This window comes from Ornithorhynchus anatinus, chromosome 4 (assembly GCF_004115215.2).
Source record: "Ornithorhynchus anatinus isolate Pmale09 chromosome 4, mOrnAna1.pri.v4, whole genome shotgun sequence".
Lineage (NCBI taxonomy): Eukaryota > Metazoa > Chordata > Mammalia > Monotremata > Ornithorhynchidae > Ornithorhynchus > Ornithorhynchus anatinus.
The window spans coordinates 46,618,578-46,641,615 of NC_041731.1; the positions used below are offsets into that span (position 1 = coordinate 46,618,578).

The 23,038-nt window shown below is 40.6% G+C and overlaps 1 protein-coding gene across 3 annotated transcripts in view; it reads right to left on the reverse strand.

The window, feature by feature from the left end:
* MAPKAP1 (MAPK associated protein 1) overlaps positions 1-23,038 on the reverse strand; it is a 239,585-nt gene that overhangs the window by 105,270 nt on the left and 111,277 nt on the right. For all 3 annotated transcript variants that reach the window (XM_029062939.2, XM_029062937.2, XM_029062941.2), the window contains exon 5: positions 8,650-8,822. In XM_029062939.2, the coding sequence (XP_028918772.1) occupies positions 8,650-8,822 (173 nt within the window). The remainder of the gene's footprint in view (positions 1-8,649; positions 8,823-23,038) is intronic.

The window sequence follows — 23,038 nt, forward strand, 5'->3', positions numbered from 1 at the left end:
AAGTTAGACACAGTCCGTGTCTCACATGGGGCTCACAGTCAATCCCCATTTTACAGATGAGGCAGAGAGAAGTTAAGTAACTTGGCCAAGGTCATGCAGCAGATAAGTGGCAGAGCCAGGATTAGGACCCAGGAACCTGACTCCCAAGCCCGTGCTCTATCCATTAGACACCCCCCACCCCCACCTTCTCCAGGGCCTTTCCCAACTAAGCCCTCATTTTCCCTACTTACGCTCCCTCATGCATCAACCTTGCATTTGGATTTATACCCCCTACTCATTCATTCAACTGTATTTATTGAGTGCCTACTGTATGCGGAGCACTGGACTAAGCGCTTGGAAAGTACAATCCAGCAATAGAGACGATCCCTGCCCACACCGGGCTCACGCCACCCTCAATCCCACAGCACTTGCGTATATATCTGCAATTTATTTTAATTTATCTCACCCCCTCTAGATTGTAATACTAACTACAATCTAGATTGTGTCTACTAACTCTTTCATATTATACTCTTCCAAGCACTTAGTACAACGCTCTGCTCATAGTAAGCGTTCAATAAATATCACTGACTGATAAATTTGTTCACAATGGAGATTTTTTTCTTTGTTTTTAGAAGTTGCCTAGCTCACACCTCTTAATTTATTAGACAAAAATCTCTGTAGCCTATTAATTGCTATGTGAAGTAGTAATGGGTTGTTGGAATTTATAACCTGGAAAAAACACACCATTTCATTCAACATAAATCAAACAGTCCTTATGGGACGTATATCTTGTACCCCCGCAACATACACTTCATTTATTTATAATGCTATTAATGAAAACAAGTTACACTGTACCATGTACTACGCAAAGGCCAGATCCTGTCAGGTGAACTACTCCCTGGGTGTTTCAGAAAGGAAGCACATAAACTTTTGTAGCCAATTTCTATGTTGGGGCTCAAGCTGGGGACAGAACGGAGATGGAAACGGACTCAGTGGGACTGTTGGGGGCCGGCCAGCCGGCCTGTCCTCCACTCGGGATGTCCTGGGTGTGGATTCCCTGCGCTCGGCCCCTCAGGAACTGCACCCCCATCGACAGAACTTCCTCCATTAGGATTGCTGGTTATGCCAGATGATTCGTTTATTCCATCGTAATTAATGAGTGCTTACTATGTGCAGAGCACTGTACTAAGCACTTGGGAGAGTACACTATAACAATATGCAGTCATATTCTCTGCCCCAAACGAGTTTACAGTCTAGAGAGGATACTGGAATTGATTTCAGGGCTGGATTATTCAGGCAGTGCCAGTGTTGACAAGCAACCCGCTGGAGGTCCTTATTCTGGTATCGTTTAGTATTCCGCTCTTGCTTTGATTCACTAAATGGTATATGATATGGGTTGAAAGAGTCAGTGCCCTTTCATATCTGCCTATCTTCTTACCTGATTGGAGGCAAATCCCCGCCAATCTCATCCATACTGTTCACCTAAGACTGATCTTCTATCTGCAGCAGAATTCAAATGCCCTTAGAAAATGCCCACGTATCCCACAGATATAGACTTAATCCCTAGTCCGATTGACCTATACATTTTCAAAGGCTTTTCTTATTGAGGTCCATTTAAATGTGATCTCATTTAAATTACTCTGCTCCAGATTCGAACGGTTTGTTATTGCAAATCTTCCAGAGTTCAATATAGCTGCAAAGGCATGAAGTATAGCCTAAATGTTCATAAAGCAGTATGCTTCTAAATTCTGCAGTTTAAATTTGGAGTTTTAATTACATGATTGATGCTTAAATTAATTAATTACAAAGTGTATGCTAATTGTTTAATTGGTCGCTTGATCTATATAGATCATTTTTTGAATTAAATGAGTTGATTTACAAAGTTTATTGATTAGATGTGACAATGAATTATTTCGCTGACTACCTGATTTGCAATTTTCCCAATTAATTCACAAACCTTTGGTTGCAACTGTGCTTATTGAGAGTGCTTACTCCAGGTAATCTATACTCACACTGTCATGACTAAGAGATATTTATTATATAAAACAGGTAATAATGACACATTAATATTAATGTAAACTGTAAATTTGCTAAATAGATGACTAACAAGAAAGTAATCCAGCTAGGTTTGTCACTATAAATTTTACAACTTCCGCATCGCCATAAGAGACTTTTTATGAGCCTATAAATGGTAAGGGGATCTGGTATATCTTTGCATCACTGGTGTTGAACTTTAAATACACATTAGTAATACTGAAGGAATAAGCTTTAGGAAAATAAAATTAACATAAGGCTGTACTGCTGACAGCACTCAGACATTATTTTCTAGTGAAAGGGGAATTATGGGCATAGGTTAAAGCAGCAAATCTATTGTCAAATTTCACTAAGATGTCTACTGGGCTTCCTACAAAAATGTACACTGCCCACCAAATCTGGAGTTAAAATGCACTTAGGGAAAGCATGCTTATAGTGGCATAAGAAAAAAGTGCACACTGACAGAAACTCCTATTGACTGTCCCGATTATTTATCATGCCACAAATCAACCTGAGCAGACAGACATCTGCAATTCTGTGACATGAGGAACATGATGGGCCACTCATTCTAGGTAGTGAGGGAAATGACTAACAATGCAAAATTTCCATTTTTATAATGATTTTGAGGCCTAACACAAAAAATGTCACACTAACCTACCCTAAGGGCTGACACCCAGAAGGAATGTCACTGTACTCTGTGAACCCCTAACAGGCAACTGCAACTGTCCTTTTCTTTGAAATTTTCTTTTGCCTTGAAATTTTCTGGTATTCTCTGACCAGGGATCATGTTCTTTGATTTGAGTAGGTTTCTATAGGATTTTGTACCACAGAGGTGCAAAATTTAGATTTAGATGAAAGAAAAGAAGCATTGGCTATAGAATGTGAGGAAAGGAGAGCCTCCTTTCAAAAAAACAAAAATATCCAATGGCTTACTCTAAATCCTACAGGGGAGACAAACCTGGGGGAGAACTGCTTCATTGGAATACAGTGACTGTGAATTTCAGTTACTATTTGCATATGCAATAAAATTTCTTGTGAAATAGAGCATGAAAATCATCTGCTTTGAAAATTCACACTACCGAATATAAAATTTTCCTTTTTATAATTCAAATCAAATTTAGTTTTTATAAGCCCAAATAAATTCCCCATGAAATGTAGAGTATATGGGTCCATGTAAATCCAGGCACATTCAGATAAAAAGATCCCATTTTCCAACACATGCAATTTGACAAGGTGAAAATCAACCCAACTTGAAAAGTGAAAAACCTAAATCTATAGTGCCGAACAGGCTGAAGTTGATGGTTGGTTTGCTTTTCCTAATCCAAAATCAAATATCCTTCGATGCTGAGATAGTTTGAACCCCAGTTATTTGGGGTCTGTTGGCCCATACCACAGTGAAGACAGAATCAATAAAGCACACGTCAGACAGAACTTAGCTGGAAAAGGATCTGATGGGTAATGACTCAGAGATTCACATGTAAGGGGTCAGAAACCCTTACTGATCAGCCTTACTGATCAGTTGATCAGTCAGGACTGACAAGATTTTCTCTTATTAAGGGATATTAAAGTAAAAAAAAGTTGAATGACTAAAATGGTTATAAATGTATGTCATCAACATTGACAACCCCTCAACAATGACTCCACACCAGGATAGTCTGTACAGTATGACACTTAAGTTTCCAAGACACCGCCAAATATTAATATTCTCTTAAAGATGAGGAGTGTGATTTTCATCAATCTTTTGCATTAGCTTTATGTTCACACACAGCAGCAATTATACCTGAATTTATGTGCCAAGATGGAAATGGTTACCAGTGTTATTAAAAGGGTCTTCCTAAGTAGGTCTTCAGGTTGCTTAGTTTCTTTCCTTACTTGCAGCCATGAAATCATATAAATATATATATGGATATATAGAGCTAGAATATAAGCTCCTAGTAGGCAGAGATCTTGTCTATCAACTTGCATTGTGCTCTCCCACTTGCTTAGCACAGTGTTCTGCACACAGCAAGCACTCAATAAATGACATTCACTGGCTGAATGAACTAATTCAGAAAGCTTTAGAAGGCAGGAATCCTGGAATGCTTCTGCAGACAGTGACTTCAAAAGTAAGCGTGGCCTAGTGGATTGAGCACGGGCCTGGGAAGTCAGAAGGATCTGAGTTCTAATCCTGACTTGATGACTTGTTTGCTTTGTGACTTTAGGCGAGTCACTTTACTTCTCTGGGCCTCAGTTACCTCATCTATAAAATGGTGATTAAGACTGTGAGCCCTAAGTGGGACAGGGACTGTGTCCAACCTGATTAACGTGGATCTACCCCAATGCTTATTATAGTGCCAGGCACACAGTAAGTGCTTAAATACTATTAAAAAAAAAAGCTAACATGTTGAAATGAAATCCTAAAAGGGGCTCCCTTACCTGAATTTCAAATCACAGTAAACGTGTGCATTTTTTAAAAAAATCAACCATGATAAAATGTGTTTTTACCTACACTGTGATTATAGTCATAATTATTTTGAAATTCCACTCTCATCATAAACCAAAATGACGAGTTACAGTCACCACTAATCTTGTTCAAGAATCAAAGACCGAGAATTCCAGCAAAATGTTCTGTCTCCTAGGGAAAAGCCGACTCAAGGTGCAAGAGAGAAGGATAATAATAGATTTAATTCTCCAGGTGGCAATGAAACCTGGAGCCATGACAGGTGGGGACAGGTAGCAAGCACAGTTTTCCTCTGACTCTCAGTGAAGGGTAGTCCCTGCTCACCAATATGGGAAGTCACCCCCCTAAGGACATGCCTGCTTTCTTTGGAAAAATGCAGGACCAGTGGGAGTACTCTGCATTCTTAGCCACACGCCTCTCAGGGTGTGTGGCTAAGAGCACTCACTAGCCGGACTTCCTGAGCCTGGGTGCACTGAAGCAGCTCCAAGCTGCAGGAAGACCAGGCCAGTTCAGGATCTGGGACCTCCACAGAAATCCATAGGGGTTGAGAGCTGTCCCAGGTCCTTATACCAGGAGGTCCTTAACTCACAGTAGCCTGTATCCCCCTGGGGATTCTTTCCCTAAACCGAGGGTGGCCAGCGGCTAGGGCATCCAGATTGCCACATTGGGAATATCTGCGAAATTCACTTCAGCGCTATGTCCCAGTGACTGTCGTTCAGCCAGCGCACACCAGCAGCCCTATTCCCGTAACAGAGGTCTACAGTATGAACAGTCACAGTGCTAGTTGTGAGGGGGTGTAATTTGGCTTCTCTAGATAGGGTGTGTGGGCTGGGCAATGAATTCCCCACTGCCCTGTTTACAAGTTTATGGTGGCACTCTCGGTAGACTCCTCCCATTCCATTCTCCTGTGTGTGTGTGTGGGGGGGGGGGGTTTGAATTAAATACTCTTGAGGGAGGGGGGAATTGAATTAAATACTCTTAATAAATGACTATGTACATCCTTCTCTTCAACTGTGCTAAAATTGTAAGAAACAGCAATGATATTTGTTGGAGTTTTGCCCCTACTGAATAAACAAATTAATTTTCACAGCTCTATAAAGTATCCTCCATGAAGCTGGCAAGACTCAAATTTAAACAGAGCATCCCAATACAAATTTAAACCGAAACATAACTGGCTGAATTTTATAAATAAAATGCTTAAGTAAAAATATGCTGAAGAAGAGAGTCCCTCAAATGCAAAAAAGCTGAATATTTTGTCACAACTAGGCTTTCTCTGTGCCACAGCTTCTGGGGTATAATATTCTCTGGCTGCTTCATAATATTACAAAGATAGGAAGTTAATTATTTCTTAGACCAGAACGCACATCTTGGATATCAGCAATACCAATATTGAATGTAGGGAAAAATTTCATTTCATTAGAGTGCTCTGATTAATCACCAAAACAATGCCAATGATAAAACAATCTCAGAAAAAACTTTAAAAGCAAACACATTTGAAAGGGGATTTTTGTTCTAGCAAAGAGGTCACTAATACATATAATAGATATTAAAAGTCTACAAAGCTACTAAACATAACCATATGAAAATTTCTAAAAACCATAATCAGGTTTGTGTTAGCCTCCTCTCTGATCTCCCATCCTCCTGTCTCCCCACTCCAGTCTATTCTTCATTCTGCTGCCTGGATCATCTTTCTACAGAAATGATCTGGGCCCATTACTCCCCTCCCCCAAAACTTCCAGTGGTTGCCTATCAACCTTGGCATGAAACAAAAACTCCTCACCATTGGCTTCAAAGCTCTCCATCACCTTGCCCCCTCCTACCTCACCTCTCTTTTCTCCTTCTCCAGCCCACTCCGTACATTCCGCTCCTCTGCCGCTCTCCTCCTTACTGTCCCTCGTTCGCGCCTGCCCCGCTGTCGACCCCTGGCCCACGTCCTACCACTGATCTGGAATGCCCTCCTCCTCACATCCGCCAAACTCTCTTCTCCTCTTCAAATCCCTACTGAGAGCTCACCTCCTCCAGGAAGCCTTCCCAGTCTGAACCCTCCCTTTCCCTCTGCTCCTCCTCCACTCCCCATTCCCCCTTCTCCCTCCCTCTGCTCTTCCCCCTTCTCCTCCCTACAGCACTTGGGCATATTTGTATATATTATTACTCTATTTTGTTAATGATGTTTATATATCTATGATTCTATTTATCTTGATGATACTGACTCCAAAACTACTTGTTTTGTTCTGTTTTGGTTTGTTGTCTGTCTTTCCCGTTTATATTGTAAGCCTGTTGTTGGGCAGGGATTGTCTCTGTTGCTGAACTGTACATTCCAAGTGCTTAGTACAGTGCTCTGCACATAGTAAGCACTCAAAATGATTGAATGAATGAAATGAAATCCTGTACAATAACCTCCTGAATATAATACTCTTCTTTTAATGCTGTTTCACAATAATACTACTGAATTTTAATGTTGTTGTTTTTGTTTTTAACAGCCCCTTCTCACTTCAAATGCATTCCTTTAAGCCCTCATTAGGATCAAAAATTCCTTGCGCTGAAGGGAGTGTTTTGCACATGTTCTCTCCATGACTCCCCACAATGATACACAGGCAATGCCACATGCAGGCACAATCTCCCATCCTATGTCTTAAAACATTGCCCACTTTTTGCAATGGGGAGCTGCATGTGTATTATAAATGCCTTATGATATATATGATATATAGGTTTATAAATTAGATTTAAAGTTAGAAACATAAATCCAGAATTTCCCAATGACCAGGAGATGAAAGGCTCAGCACCTTATCAATAAAAGACATTTCACATATACGCGTTTTCAAACTGAGCAGGTGCACCAAAATAGAAGACTGAAATTTGTGTACCTCAGAAGTGGGTAAAACAGCAGAAGGTTAAGCTAAAAATGAAAATCAGATCAGAACGTAAAAGTAGGAGCTCTCAAAAACCTTCACTAAGTCAATCTAGCTAAGCTATGGCAACCCAAACATACTGAAAAATAGACAATCCACTTTAGAGCCTTTGAAATACCCTGACTTTAATCAAGCTGCTTGAAAAAAGAACACTAATTCCTACAGAAGCAGCGTGGCTTAGTGGAAAGAGCACAGTCTTGGGAGTCAGAGGACATGGGTCCTAATCCTGGCCCCGCCACTAGTCTCGTGGCTCAGTGGAAAGAGCCTGGTCTTCGGAGTCAGAGGTCATGAGTTCGACTCCCGGCTCTGCCACTTGTCAGCTGTGTGACTGTGGGCAAGTCACTTCACTTCTCTGTGCCTCAGTTACCTCATCTGTAAAATGGGGATTGACTGTGAGCCTCACGTGGGACAACCTGATTACCCTGTATCTACCCCGGCGCTTAGAACAGTACTCTGCACATAGTAAGTGCTTAACAAATACCAACATTATTATTATTAGTCTGTTGTGTGACCTTGGGCAAGCCACTTCACTTCTCTGTGCTTCAGTTACCCCATCTATAAAATGGGCATTAAGAATGTGAGCCCCGCGTGGGACAATCCGATTACCTTTTACCTACCCCACTGCTTAGAACAGTGCTCGGCACACAGTAAGCACTTACAAATACCATCATTATTATAGTTTTTTCTGGGCCCAAGACACTGTGGTATAATACATTAAAAAAAACTGTCTGTAAATGGCAGAAAAAAAGTGGGGTGGCTGCTTTTTATTTTTACACCCAGGATAAGAAAATTATTCTATTTCCTCTAGAATGAAGCTCTTTATAGGCAGGGAACATTTCTGCTAATTCTGCTTTACTGTACTCTCCCAAGCGCTTAGTATCGTATTCTGCACATAGTAAGCATTCAATAAATACCATTAACTCATTTAATCATATTTCCTGAGCACTTTCCTGTGGGCAGATGACTGTACTAAGCACTTGGGAAAGTATAATACAGCAATAAATAGTGGCATTCTGTGCCCACAATGTTTGATTGATCTATTTTAACTTATTTACACATATCTGGCTTTATGCATTTATTATTTAGAGCAAAGAGTTACTAGGAAATATATATATGAAAATATATATGAACATCATTCCTAGGAAAATGGTGATGAAGTTGGGGGTTCTGTCCTAACATCTATTTAAGATAAATATTGGCAAGATAATCACATCTATTTTGCGAAGTCAGTTGGGAAGGAAAAGATTTGAACTAAAATAGCAAAGAGATAAGAAAGGAAGAAATTACTTGAGCTTCGGCTCCCGTCCTTCACTAGTGTACTGCCAGCATATGAGTCCAATCAGGTCGTGCACCTTGGCGTTAGCTATTGTCACCACTGTCATTGGTAACAGTTTGTCTTGGCTTGTGTGCAGTGGGAGGTAGACATCAATTTTTTTGGTTGCAGTTGTACCTACATGACCCTGTTGACAAAACACATTCCATTAGAACATAACGCCAAAACCAAGCCCCACCTATCACCCGGATCTCCCCAATCCCTCTCTATGAAGGACGTGTACTAATCACACTGAGTTCTTAACTAGATTTTAGGATAAAAAATTAAGAAACTGGATTAGCTAACCTACAAAGAAGAGACTAAAGGGTGACTTGATGGTGAAAAAAAATTACTCTGTACAAACTGGAATATTTTTCATTCTTCAGATTATATATAGTGAAGAACTCTATTACTCCTTTAACCATCATTCCCAATAAGAAAAGATCCAGAATTTTATAAAACTATATTTACTCATCTCAGAGAACATATGAGGAAACAAAGTCCATTTCTGAAATACCTCAATGTCAATGCAACAACAATAAATTTACATGACACCTTGCATTCAGACATTTTTAAATAATCGGAGATAACCAAGGAGGCTCAATTTCACTGAAATTTACTGCATAAAAATGATTTGGCACTGGGAAGACAAAGCATGACAAATAAAGGCAATATAAAATAAAGTCCAGAATAGATTGCTAGATACTGATAAGACTATTTTAAACCTATAATTTTCTTTTCGACTGAAATAATTTCAAGTCTCCTTACAATTATTATCATTATTATATGTATTAGGCCCATATTAAGCATTAAGCACTGTTCTACATACTGGGGTAGATAAGCAGGTTGGCCAGAGTTCCTGTCCCACATGGGCTCACAAACTAAATGATCACTAACTAGATAACTAACACTGCGATAATCTTATTCTATAGAATTTAAGAAATCCACTAAGATAACTAATGATAGAAGTTTTAAATAAAGCTGGAGAAAGACATTACTGAAAGACTAAACACAGAAAAAAACTCCAATATTTAAATCTCATTCCTTAATTTTAAACATGATAAGTATGAGTGATCAGCTTGCTGGAGACTGGCTACATAAATTTAGAGCAATGGTTTTCAAGCTATTGAATCTGAGGTTTCTTAAATCCACTTTTGAATGTTAGTGTTACTGCTCTTCCTGTAGTTTAAACTGGACAGCCCATGACATATGAATACCATAGATTTATATTTTAGTTCAATTAAAAATAGAAGCAAATTGACAATACCTGTTTGTCAGACACTTTCAAAATCCATTTATCAAGTAACACATCATATCTCAAAACAATCATATCCAAAATTACTGATCACAATGGAAGTCAATATTCATAATCAATTAGAACTGCATTGGCCTCCCTGTACCACTAAATGGCAAAACATATGGAATCAAGAAGTTTTACAAATGGCTTTTAATCCAACACTCTCATTGTTTATTGAACCATCTGCAGACTTCCCATTTTCTTACTAATTTTAAGACACAGCCATATTGTATCAGTGTCAAAAATTTAAGGAAAAGGTTCCTCAAATTTTTGGCAACAGCGCTGATTGTTTTTTAAGCGAAAGGGATTCTTGAAAAAAATTATATCTCATAAAAAGGATCACATCAATTTGCTAAAAGAAACTAGCTCAGGTGACCCGATTTTTTTCCACTACAAAATTCCTCTCCCAACAGTCCTGAGATAACACAGTCTATGAATCAAAAATAAAACTATTATTAAAACCATCATAGTATTGGGATGCATTCACAGAGCATGATGATGATGATGATGACAGTAATAATAATGCTATTTGTTAAGCACTGTATGCCAAGCACAGAACTAGGTGCTAGGGTATATACAATATAAGCTGATCGGACACAGTCCCTTTCACCTGGAAAGCCGCATTTAAGGGTGAGGGAAAACAAGTATGTAGTCTTCACTTTAACAATAATAATAATGTTGGCATTTGATAAGCATTTACTATGTGCCAAGCACTGTTCTAAGCACGGGGGTAGACACAAGGTCTTCAGGTTGTCCCACATGGGGCTAACAGTTGTACTACACCTTTTACAGATGAGGTAATTGAGGCCCAAAGAAGTGAAGTTACTTGCCCAAAGCTGACAAATGCAGGAGTCGGGATTAGAGCTCACAACCTCCTACTCCCAAGCCCGTACTCTTTTGACTAAGCCATGCTGCTTCTACAGATGAGGAAACTGAGGCACAGAAAAGTTAAGTGACTTGACTAAGGACACAGAGCAGGAAAGCATTGGAACCAGGTTTAGAACTCAGACCTCCTGCCTGCCAGGTCTGTGCTCTTTCCTATGCTCTCTTCCAGAAATGAGAAGTACAGTGAAATCTTGAATTACACTTTTTTTTTGCAGATGGCATTTTTTAAGCTATTCTGTGTTAAACACTGTTCTAAGCATTGAGGTAGATGCAAATGAATCAGACCAAATACAGCCTTATCCCACATGGGGTTCAAAATCTAAGTGGGAGGGAGAACAGGTAGCGGCCTGGCCTGGTGGAGAGAAAACAGACCTGGAATTCAGAAGGACCTGGATTCTAATCCTGGCTCCACGACTTGTTTGCGGTGTGACTCTTAAGAAAGTATGTTGGGAGCAATAGCAGAAGTCGGCATTTCATCTCCACGGAGATTCCTTTGGCATGGTCCCAGGGCTGAGTGCTGAAGCTCCGCTGCTCCAAACGAGTGGAGGGTGCTGAAAGGTCAGCAGTCCTTCCCTTTGGTGCAGGCTCAGGGATGGGGGCTGAGTCTCGGCTTTCGGTGAGAGGAGTGAGGCTGAGGCTGGGGTGTGATGTCCATCCCTTTTGCTGTGATCTTAGGCTCAGGCCCCCAATGATCAGAGAGTGTCTGGGTCAGCTTCTCTTCCCCTTGCCATAGTCTCAGGCTCAGGCTCCCAGAATAGCTGTCAATATTTTTGATTCTCTGTGTCTGCTGGTCTGCCTTTGGGTTTCTAAGAGGGGAATGGCAGTGTCTTCATGTGCAGGTGCTGAGATTAGCCTTATCTTCCTGGTTTTGCTGCTTGTTTGTATCATTTTATCTGATTCTTTCTTGAAGTCAGAACAGAGTGGGAGACAGGAAATGGTCTCTCTCTTGCCCCCCGTGTCAATTTTTCCTTGCCATTTTGCTTTGCAAGAACAATTCAGTCTACTAAAGCTTTTGTTAACTACAGGGTAGAACAAAAACGTCCTTCATTAAACCAAACTTTCTTTGAGGGACAAGGAGAAGAAGTGGAAAGAAAGAGATCTATTGATACATTTTGGCTTTGAGAATTATTTTGTTCCTTAAAGAGTGGGAAGGCTAAGAGATGGGTGGAGTTACTCCATATGGACTTTGTGTGTGGGAAATTAACCATATATTTTTGAAGGCTCAATGTAAATTTCTTTTAGAAACTGTTTCCACTTGAGCCTTAAAAAAGGATGTGGTTAACCTAGAAATGGCCTATATAAAAGCAACAAATGAGTCCTAAGAGGAACAGTCACAGAACTGGGCTTGATTAGCCCAGAAATGAGAAGGCTAAGATAAAAGGGGACATAATGTCTAGAATAAGAGAATATGTTCTAAATTGCAATAATAGAGTGCACTTAGAATACCTAATTTCTTGACTGTAAAGGGAACAAAACTCTGGAATAGTTTATTGTACTGATGAAATCTGTGGAGTTTCCAACTCTGGAAAATTTATTTTTTTTTTTTTACCAAGATCATTGAGCCATCTGCCCCCTAAAGCCTGAGGGCTCAATCACATGTCCACTCAAAGTTTCTTCTGGCTCTTCTGTGATACTTGGGCCACATAAAAAGAAGCCTCTATGCTAAGTTACTTCCATTGCTTTGAATTCATTTGCTAATTTTTTCTACAATACCTCTTCAGTACCCCATCACCCTTTTTGGAAATCACTGGTATAGATAGTGGAGCACAAACGGACAATGTTCCTAGTAGAAGTTACAGCTATATGACAAAACACATATTTGAAAATACTTCTTCCCACCCCCTCAAAATATTATATATGCAATACCCATTCGTACTACTTTGGAAGGAAGAGGAAAAAAATGCCCTAAAGAAATATTTAGTCAGGAAGATCAGTTCTGACACTTGGGAAAATTATGAAGAAGCATAATCTATGCAACACTGGGTTGAGTAAAACCTACAACTTTGAGAAGGGATGCCAGTGTCATAAAAATGGAAGACTACTTATTTAATAGGCTATGCTGGTATTATTCACATGAATGCAAGGATTGATCTCCTGGGATTCCGTGACAGAGAACCTCAAATTCTCCCCTTAAATTGGCTGTACCATGCTATGACTCAACAGGTTTAAATCCCAGAGGCAAGGGAATCATTTGGGGCCCAGAGAGCCAATCTCATTCATGAGGACAGGTTAGATTCTGGGAACTCAGAGAAGTTTCTCTTTCCTGTCCCTGCTCTGCCTTAAAGGCTCTGAGTCTCAGGCTCTAGTGGTAAGGGATCTTAGCTGTTTTAGAAATAGTTTCAAGTTAACTCTAAATAGCCAAATAAGATGTCTTACCTTCTGTGAGACTTGAATACCCTATAGATTTCTACAAAGAGGTTATGAGAGCAACAAAATATTTGCATGAACACTGTATGAAAGAAATAGTGGCAAATGCCTAGCTCTATACAGAAAGGTGACTTTTCCCCCTCCTTCAGTTCGACTTACTTCCCTTCGATGTCATCAGAGGTTTTTTCTAATTTGCAGATAAACCAGATGGGGCTCTTCCTACCTTTAACAGAGAACGCTTAGCTTCCAGGCTCCTGGCCCCTGGTTTCCTTGCACAGAATTTTCAGGTAAACTGTCACTTTTGCTGCTAAACCTAATGATCACTTCCATCCCAACACCCTTCAAAGTGGTTGTTTCCCCTCCAACAAGCTAGCCCTTTCCTCCTTTCTCTAAATCCCCAATGTGACCGCCTTTGCTCCTAGTGTTGCCCTCAACAGAGTGATAGATATCTAAACTCATTATTTTCCCGGAGGGAGGGGCAGCCAAAGTAAATGGATCTCTCTGGCTCACTATGGCTAGATGCGGGCTACCTTTAAGGTGGTTGGTTTTTTGTTTTTGTTTTATGGCACCTGTGTGCCAAGCATTGTGCTAAACGTTGGGATAGATACAAGACAATCGGGTCGGTTACAGTCCCTGTCCCACAAGGGGCTCACAGTCTAAGTAGGAGGGGGTAGGATTTTATCCCCATTTTACAGAGGAGTAAACTGAGGCAGTTTTTGTTATTGTGTTGTCTGTATCCTCCTTCTAGATGGTGAGATCGTTGTTGGGTAGGGATTGTCACTATCTGTTGTTGAATTGTACTTTCCAAGCGCTTAGTATAGTGCTCTGCGCAAAGTAAGCACTCAATAAATACAACTGAACAAATGAGTGAAGTAAAGTGACTTGTCCGAGGTCACTAGAAAAGCAGCCTGGACTAGTGGATGGAACACTGGACTGGAAGTCAGGAGAACCTGGGTTCTAATCCCAGCTCCACCATTTGTCTGCTCTGTGACCTTGGGCAAGTCATTTCACTTCTCTTTGCCTCAGTTACCTCATCTCTAAAATGGGGATTACAACTGTGAGCCCCATGTGGGACATGGGCGGTAACCAACCAACTAGCGTGTATCTACCCCAGTGCTAAAAATGAGAGGTCACAGCAGAGAGCAGAGGCAGGATTAGAACTCAGGTCCTCTGACTCCAAGGTCCAACTGTGAACTTTCCCAATAGGTCTCATAGGTTGACAGTTGAAAGAGAAGCAAAAAGACAGTGTTCTGAACACTAAATGCTTGGTTTAAATAGTGTCTTTATATATATGGACAACTCCCAATGTTAAATTAATCAACCAAGCAATGGTATAGAGCACTTACTGTGTGCAGACGACTGACCTAAACACTAGGAAGAGTACAATGCAACAGGATTGGCAGACACACTCCCTGCCCACCAGAGGCTTGCAGTCTACAGGGGGAGTTTACAACCCCCAGGGGTAATTTTAAGTTACTTAAGCCAACAAGTGTTCAAATTTTTTTAAACGGAAAAAATGAACTCCAATATTTTTGTTGAGACACCACATATTAGTGTAAATATATTCTATTTCAAGCAGCTTAAGACTCACTGTTCACATTGCAAAATGAATCACAGTCTGTGTCCTGTCTACAGTAAGAAAGAAAAACCACAATTAAAACAACAAATTTATCCATATTTATCTTGTATTCAGAAATGTAGTTACCATATGAGCCAGTTGAGAAATTGAATTCTCTGAATTAGTGAAATAAACCATGGGATAAGCAACAGTATTACTTAACATCCAGTCCTGCCAATAACAAAGTCCTAAAATTGAATATCAGATCTTAAAGCTGTTGCTAAGTGCTCAATTGCTCTGTCAAGGAAAGAAAAGAAAAGAACCAAAAGAGAGAAAGGACAGACTGCTCAGCTTCTGCAATTACAGAGACAAAGAGCAGGCAAGATTATTCCATTAGTCACAACTGCACAAGCAGATCATTTTGTACAGCTTTAATCCAGGAAACAAACATATCAGTGAATCCAGACAATGTGATGATTTTTAAAAGGCCATTAGTGGACTTCAGAATTTATCTGAAGACTGGAAATTCCTTGAAGCCAGGGATCACGTTATTGTTCCATAACAGGGGTCAAGAACCCATGGCTCTTGAGCCATAACTGACTACTTTTGATAGCAAAGGAGGCTCTCGAGCACTGATCCCCAAGGCTTTATGAGGGTGGCTCTGTTACCTCTATGCTCACAGCTTTCATGTGGGAAGTAGCTGACCCGTCACACCCCTTCTGAGTCAGAGATGGACCGAAGGGGAGTCAACATGGTGGCTCCACTCCTTGTCCTCTGTGGACAAAATCGAGGTTCAGTGGGGTTTCTTATGTTCTGACAGGTTGGTGGGGCAAGCAGAAGTTGCTCTTGCCTCCCTCTCTTACCCCTACCCCAACTCTCATGCAGCAGCGCTACAACAAGCTGGCCAAGATGAGCAGGGAGGGGACCCCTCATGCTCCATTGGCATTGGGGCTTCTAAGGCCCCAGTGCCAGGCACCATGCACACACACAGCAACAGAAGCAGGATCCATGCCAGGCAGGGGGCAAGAGCAATTGTGTTGCACATGCTTATCGCCATCTCTGAGGGTGCTGAAGAAAGGAGAGTCACCCCTCCAGACATAGCACATCCACCGTGAAGGCCACACATTATGGGGAGAAAGGGATGAATGAGATGGGCACAGTGCTGGCCAACTCTGGCACCCTACCCCCATCTTCCCAGATGAAAAGATGCAAGAATAAATTCCTTTATTCTTAGCTTTTACCTTTCTTTCGACCCTTCTCCTCTCTCACTCTTTCCCCTCTCGTTCTCACCTACATCTCTCATGTCCCTCCTCTTTCCCTCTCCCTCTGTCTTCTCTCTTTGCCTCCCCTTTCTCCCTCATGTGTTATCTTTCCCCTCATCTGAGTATTCTTTCCTCCTCTTGCTCTTCTGTTTAATTGCATCACTGGCTCTTAGCACACCAACTACTGAGTTTCATTTTGTTTAGTCATCAGCATTAAAGGTTGCCAATCCTTTTTCAAGGACCTTGACCCACAGAATCTATGACAGAATCGCATACAATACAGACCCTCTATTATACTAAGAACTGAAACAAATTGTTCAGCATCAGCAGTAAAAGTTAGCTACAGTGTAAACTCCTTAAAGGCTGAGATCATATCTAATAATCTTACTGGCACTTTACCAAGTGTTTAACATAGTGTTCTGCACATAGTAAGTGCTCAATAAATACAACCGATTGATTGTAATGCTCTGCATGTAGCTGGTGCACCATACATACTATTTGCTGAGTGACTGATCTCAAATAGTCAATACCTTTAATGATTAATGTGAATTCATTTTCTCAGAAATATTTTCAAAGAAAATCCTGCCCAAACTATCATTTTTGGCATTTAACCTAATTGGGTAGAATGAAATGACCATGAAAGAGAAATATTCCTCTAGAAGATTAGGTTTTTCAGAGGGCTAGACAAAATGCTAGCTGGAAGGACTCTGAGTGTGACCCAGAATAAAAAACCCAATTATTCACATTCAAAAAGGAAGCACTGAACTTATTAATAGATTTCATATAAAACTATATGGAAAATCCATTCAGGGGCAGTGGCCTTAACACATGAAGTTGTCTCTAATAGTTGACCATAAATCTGGTAAACATAAAGGGCTGTTTAAATTTTTCTCATTCATCACCTGTGGTAAAGTGAACAAGTCAAAAACAATTTTATAGTTTGCCCTTGATCCGATACATAGCTGAGCTTCACATTTGAAGATGATGATACAAATGATGAGGACATGACAGAAAATCTAGACAAAACACTGTGACACTTCCAATCACTTTTTGAGATTGTCCCCCAAGGAGAGCCTCAGGGTTACTTTCAGCAGGGATCAACATTACTGCACTCCGAAGCTTTGGGGTATTTTTTTATGGTATTTGTTAAGCACATACTATGTGCCAGGCACTGTCCTAAACACTAGAGTAGATACAAGACATTCAGATTGAACACAGTCCACATGCCACATGGAACTCACAGTTTTAAACCCCATTTTACAGATGAGGTAACTGAGGCACAGATAAGTTAAATGACTTCTTAAGTTAAGGTTGCTCCAGTCGTCTGTCATCAACACACAGTGACTCTTAGACTTGGAATCCCAGAAGTCTTCAACCAGAATTCAACCAGCCAGTTTTGCAACCTGTAGGCTAGCTGCCAAGTTTGGAGGAATATGCCAAATGCTCACTTTCCTCTGTGATTCAGAGTGTCCAGATATGTAGGTTCTATATAAGTACATGCTGGCGAACAATGTTCTCGGCTGATGGGCAATAGCACCAGAATATACCTCCAATGCTCTAGAAAACTCTTCTAACACAGCAGAAATTTAATAAAAGAGGTTCCATGATGAGGTAGCTGACGACTTCTTCATCCAAGTAAAGTGGGTGGGTCCTCCCTTCCCTGGTGACTTCCTTATAATCAGGCAATTCCCCTGCTCCACCTTCCCTGCTCTCTTTAAAAATTTTCCCCATTTTCCTGTAGCTACCCCAAATCACTCCCTATACCCAGAATTAATTCTATAAAGAAAGCTTGCTGTAAAACTCATGAGTCGTACAGCAAAAACTGGTTGTAAATTTATTAGACTGGCAAGTGTTGTTCAGAGTAACTTAAAACCTAAGTCCAAGACTGCACATCATCACTGAGAGCTGGGATGTAACTGCAGCTAACAGACCAGGAATGACACACTATATCAGGAATGGAATGGTTCTTTTTGAGTGCAATCTTTGAGGGGATCATAATAATGGTATTTGTTACACACTTACTTTGTGTTAAGCACTGTACTAAGCACTGGTGTGGATACAGTATAAACAGATGGGATACAGTCCCTTTCCCAGATAGGGCTCACAGTCTAAGGAGAACAGGTATTTTTATATCCATTTTGCAGATGAGGACACTGAGCCACAGAGAAGTGAAATGAATTTCAACCAATCAGTGGTCTTCCCTGAGGGTTTACAGAACGTTTTTCAAAGTGCTTGGGAAATAATAATAATAATGGCGGCATTTGTTAAGCGCTTACTATAAGCCAAGCACTGGAAAGTACAACAGAGTTGGTAGACCCGATTCCTGTGCACAAGGAGCTAACAGTCTCCAGGGGGAGACAGACATTAAAACAAATTAAGAATAGGTGAAAGAGTCAAGTATAGAAATATTTATGTATTAAATACCAAAGTCCTTAAGGGGTCCACAGACAAGTTAATAGTCCACCCAGAGGTAAGGGTGGATGGGGGCTTAGTCTGGGAAGGCCTCTTGAAGGAGAAGCCCTTTTAGGGTGGTTTTGAAGGTGGGGGCAGTGGTAGACTTGTTGGATAGGAAGGAGAAGGGAGTTCCAGGGCCGACGGAGAACATGGATAAGGGGTGGGTGTCAGGATGCATGAGATCAAGGTACAGAGAGTAGGGTGGTATTAGAGGAGCAAACTGTGCTGGTTGGGTTGAAGTTAAAGATCAGTGAGATTAGGGGAGGGGGAAGAGGAGGGAGAGCTGATTGAATGCCTTAAAGCCGATGGTAAGGGGCTACTGGAGGTTTTACAGGAGTGGGAAGATATGGACTGAATGTGTTTTAAGAAAAATGATCTGGGCAGCAGAGTGAAGTAGAAGCTTGAGAGGGGAGAGAGAGAATGTAGGGAGGTCAGTGAGGAGGCTGATGCAATAGTCAAGGAAGAAAATGATGAGTGCTGGGATCAGCATGGTAGCAGTTTGAAAGAGAGGAAAAAACGGATTCTAGAGATGTTGTGAAGGTAGAACTTGAGGGAGTTTGTGACAGATTGAAAGTGTAGGTTGAATGAAGTAGCATGGTGTGCAGAAGCAGCATGGCAGAGAGGAGAGAGCACAGGCCTGGGAGTCAGAAGGTCTAATTTCGGCTCTACCACTTGTCTACTGTGTAACTTTAGGCAAGTCAATTCACTTCTCTAGGCCTCAGTTACCTCATATAGAAAATGAGGATTACGACAAACTGACTACCTTGTATTTACTCCGATGCTTAGAACAGTACTTTGCACATAGTAAGCATTAAACAATATCATAATTACTATTGTTATTATTAGAGAAGAGAGAAAGAGGTGAATCACAAGGTGACACAGGGAGCTGGGATCAGAACCCAGATCCTCTAACTCCCAGGCCTGTGCTCCTTCTGCTACAGGAAAAAGTGAGAACAGTGCCCAATTCTGCAAATCAATCACAGCCATACTATAACGTATACGTAATATGATCATGACTACAATCCTGCATTGAAATTTTCAGCCACAAAATCACCCATAAGAATATTCACTACCAATGATGACATCCTTGAATATGAACGGCACCCATACATATAAGGTATAATTTAAAAAATTAATCTGCCTCAATTGGGCCAGTGATTCTCAATTTTTTATTCTGTCTCTTCCAACCCCTATATCCCTTCCCCCGTCACAGTTAAGCCCCTTCAGTCATCTTTTTTGGCCTTATGAAACTGATGCAAGCTACAAAAGAATCATTTTTCCCTAGCCTTCCACCTGATTTCACCCCTTGGAATTAACTGTAGTCCCTCTAGGTTTTTGGAATGCAGAAGGTGAAATATTGATCTAGGAGAGACTCTAGGGCTCTTTCTTCAGAAAAAGGGGACTTTCCTGGTTATTGGAATGTACAACCAACTAAAAGCCAGCTCACCTAGTTCAGATGTCTTCCGCTTATTTGCGCTGGTTGGGAATAAACAAACAAAAAGGCAGATCTCAGTTGTTAGTTACACGGGCAGGTGGGAACCATGCTGACTCCCCACCAGTCAACCTGTGACTAGAGGTCAATACAGTCTCTCTGTCACAAGTACCAAAGATAACCAGAGTAGACTGAATTGGATACATGGACAGAGAATGGCAAGAGGAACTGGAACAACCATTCTCAGGGCTCTGATTTCCCCAACAAGGGTGCATGACAGGGGATACAGAAATTTCTGAAGCAGTGACTGTAGAGCGGAGGAAGGGGCCTTTCAGCTCCGCTACTTCACATCCCGAGTTGGGGAGAAGGACGATTGAGTGCTTCCGTGGCAGCATTAACCAGAGTTACAATTGTACCTTCGTGAGTTGGAGAAGTGTTAGAATATCTGTTCTTTTGTTTCAGGTTAATTCCTGTGCACATCCTAATTTTTTCCAGTTGCTAGGCAGTTGTTGCCACTAAAATTCACATACCCTCAAAGATTTATCTTCTTAATGGCTTGTGAAAGGAACGAGTGTCAAACAATTGTTTTCAGTTGTGCCCGGGTATGGTAAGAGCATATAACAGGCCACAATTTTGCACGTGTCTGAGTGTAATGGAATAAAAAACCTCTGTGCTTCAAATTTTTGTAGGCTTTGTAGGATCAAGTTAGATCATTAATGCTACACACAGCTTCATGTTTAATTATACAAACAATAGATTCTACAATAATGACAGTACCAGGGAAAAGTAATTTGTACGAACTAAGTCCCATTGCCCTAGCACAGGTTTAGGGACCTCTTCATTACTAAATCATTTTATATAATAAAATCAATATGCTTTAAAGGTAAAAATAGGATTTTAAAACCATAAAGAAGAGTTACATGTTTTAAACTCTATCAATTCTTGCAATACAATGAGTCTTTTTAAGATTTAATATCAACTTTTTAATGAAAGTCCAACGGAGAACGTATACTTCACTCCATTACTAGATGATGGATCTTTTGAAAAGGTTACAGTACAGCCATTAACACCCTCCTAAATTATACGACAAATTTGGTACAATCCTGAAACTACCCCAAGGACAATTTAATTCCAAGGAGAGTGAAGTATTTTGATAATATAAAACTGTATAATTATTGAATGAAATATTTCAGTGGTATACAGTGTAGTCTGTCTGCTACTGCAACTTTTTAACTGAATATTTTAAGGACTTTTTTTTTTTTTACAGTCAATTAACATTTTTGACAGAATTACCGGAATCAAATCTCTTTCAAATTTAGCAATAAAAAACCTTCATTTCTATCTGTAGTGGTTTCAAAACTAAATATTATATCACTTTAAGATTCAATGTTCTCTAATGATATAATACAAAATTTTAACTGAATCATTATTTAGTAAGAGTCATAAAAACCTCTTCAAATTAATCTTTCATGCACAAGCAGCTTATCCAAAGTTAGAATTTAATTAGATAGCCTTGGCACGAATGGGTTTACTACTTTATTTGCTCAATCAGTTTAAGTCTATTCAGTAATTATAATTAATTCAAATCACTGACGGATCATCCTAGCGAACAATGAAAAATATTAAATAAAATGGAAACAAATAGTGTTACTTTTCTCCAACTGCAACATTCCTTTTCACACTTAAACTGCATTCAGTTAAATATTTGTGTTTTTAAGCAACAACAAATTTGGTACAGTGCTCTGAATCAAGTTTATAGCTCTTAATAACGAGAAATGAGGACCTTCAAAAATATACATAGTGAAAGTAACAGAGATAATATAACTAAAGGTTCAATTGAGAAATGCACCTTTGCATTCTAAAATAAACCAACTGAACACTGCTGAGTAGCAGAAATAGGGAAGTAAAAAGCAATAAATCAAGTTGAAATATTTTAATTAACTGAGCTCCAAAAAAAAAAACAACAAACAACTTTATTTTCCCTCTTGAGGTTTCTGGTTACCTTAAGGGGCATGGGGGCGTGACCTAAAAGAGGGTAAGGGGCCAGGCCAGAAGGAAAGGAGGGAGAGAGGAGCAGACAGAAGAAAAGGGAATGGAGAAGGAGACAAGGAAAAGAGGAACTCTCGGTTGCTACTATTGCCAATTCTCTGCCATCAGAGCCACTAGGTAGAAGCGAAGGTGGCCCCAGAGGCCTGTCCCAGGACTGGCTATTTCACCCAGAGGTGCTGCTGCCTTACAAACTTCTAAAGGTTGCCCATGCCTCTTCGCATCAAGCAGAAACTCCCAACCATCATCTTAAAGGCAATCTTTGCCCCTAATTCTGTCGCTCCTCTCCCACTACAGCCCAACAACAGCCCCCTCCCAACTCTCCCTCGCTTCTCTCTCGCGCTCCATTGACCTCTTGCTCATGCCTTTTCTCCTGCCTGGAACACCTCTGTCCTTCACATCTGGCAACTCCTTGTGGGCAGGTAGCGTGTCTATCCACTCTGTTAAACTGTACTCTCCCCAGTGCTTAGTGCTCATATCCTGTCGGGCCCACCTATTGATGGCATTGAGGCCTGATTGCTTGTTTGTTTTGTTGTGTCTCCCCCTTTTAGACTGTGAGCCTGCTGTTGGGCAGGAATTGTCTCTATCTGTTGCCAAATTGTACATTCCAAGTGTTTGGAACAGTGCTCTGCACACAGTAAGTGCTCAATAAATACAGTTGAACGACTGAACATAGCTAAAATCCACCCTTTCCTCTCCACCTAAACTGCTACCGTGTTAGTACAATTACTCATCCTATCCCGCATCAGCCTCCTGTCTCTCCAGCCTCCATCCTTCACTCTGCTGTCCAGATCATTTTTCTATGCAAACATTCAGGACATGTTTCCCCGTTACTCAAAAAACTCCAGGAGTTGCCCATCCACCTCCGCATCAAACAAAAACTGCTCACCATTGGCTTTAAAGCTCTCCATCACCTGCCCCCTCCTACCTCACTTAACTTCTCTCCTACAACCAGCCCACACACTTAACTCCTCTAGTGCTAACCTTCTCACTGTGCCTCAATCTCGCTTATAATAATAATAATGTTGGTATTTGTTAAGCGCTTACTATGTGCCGAGCACTG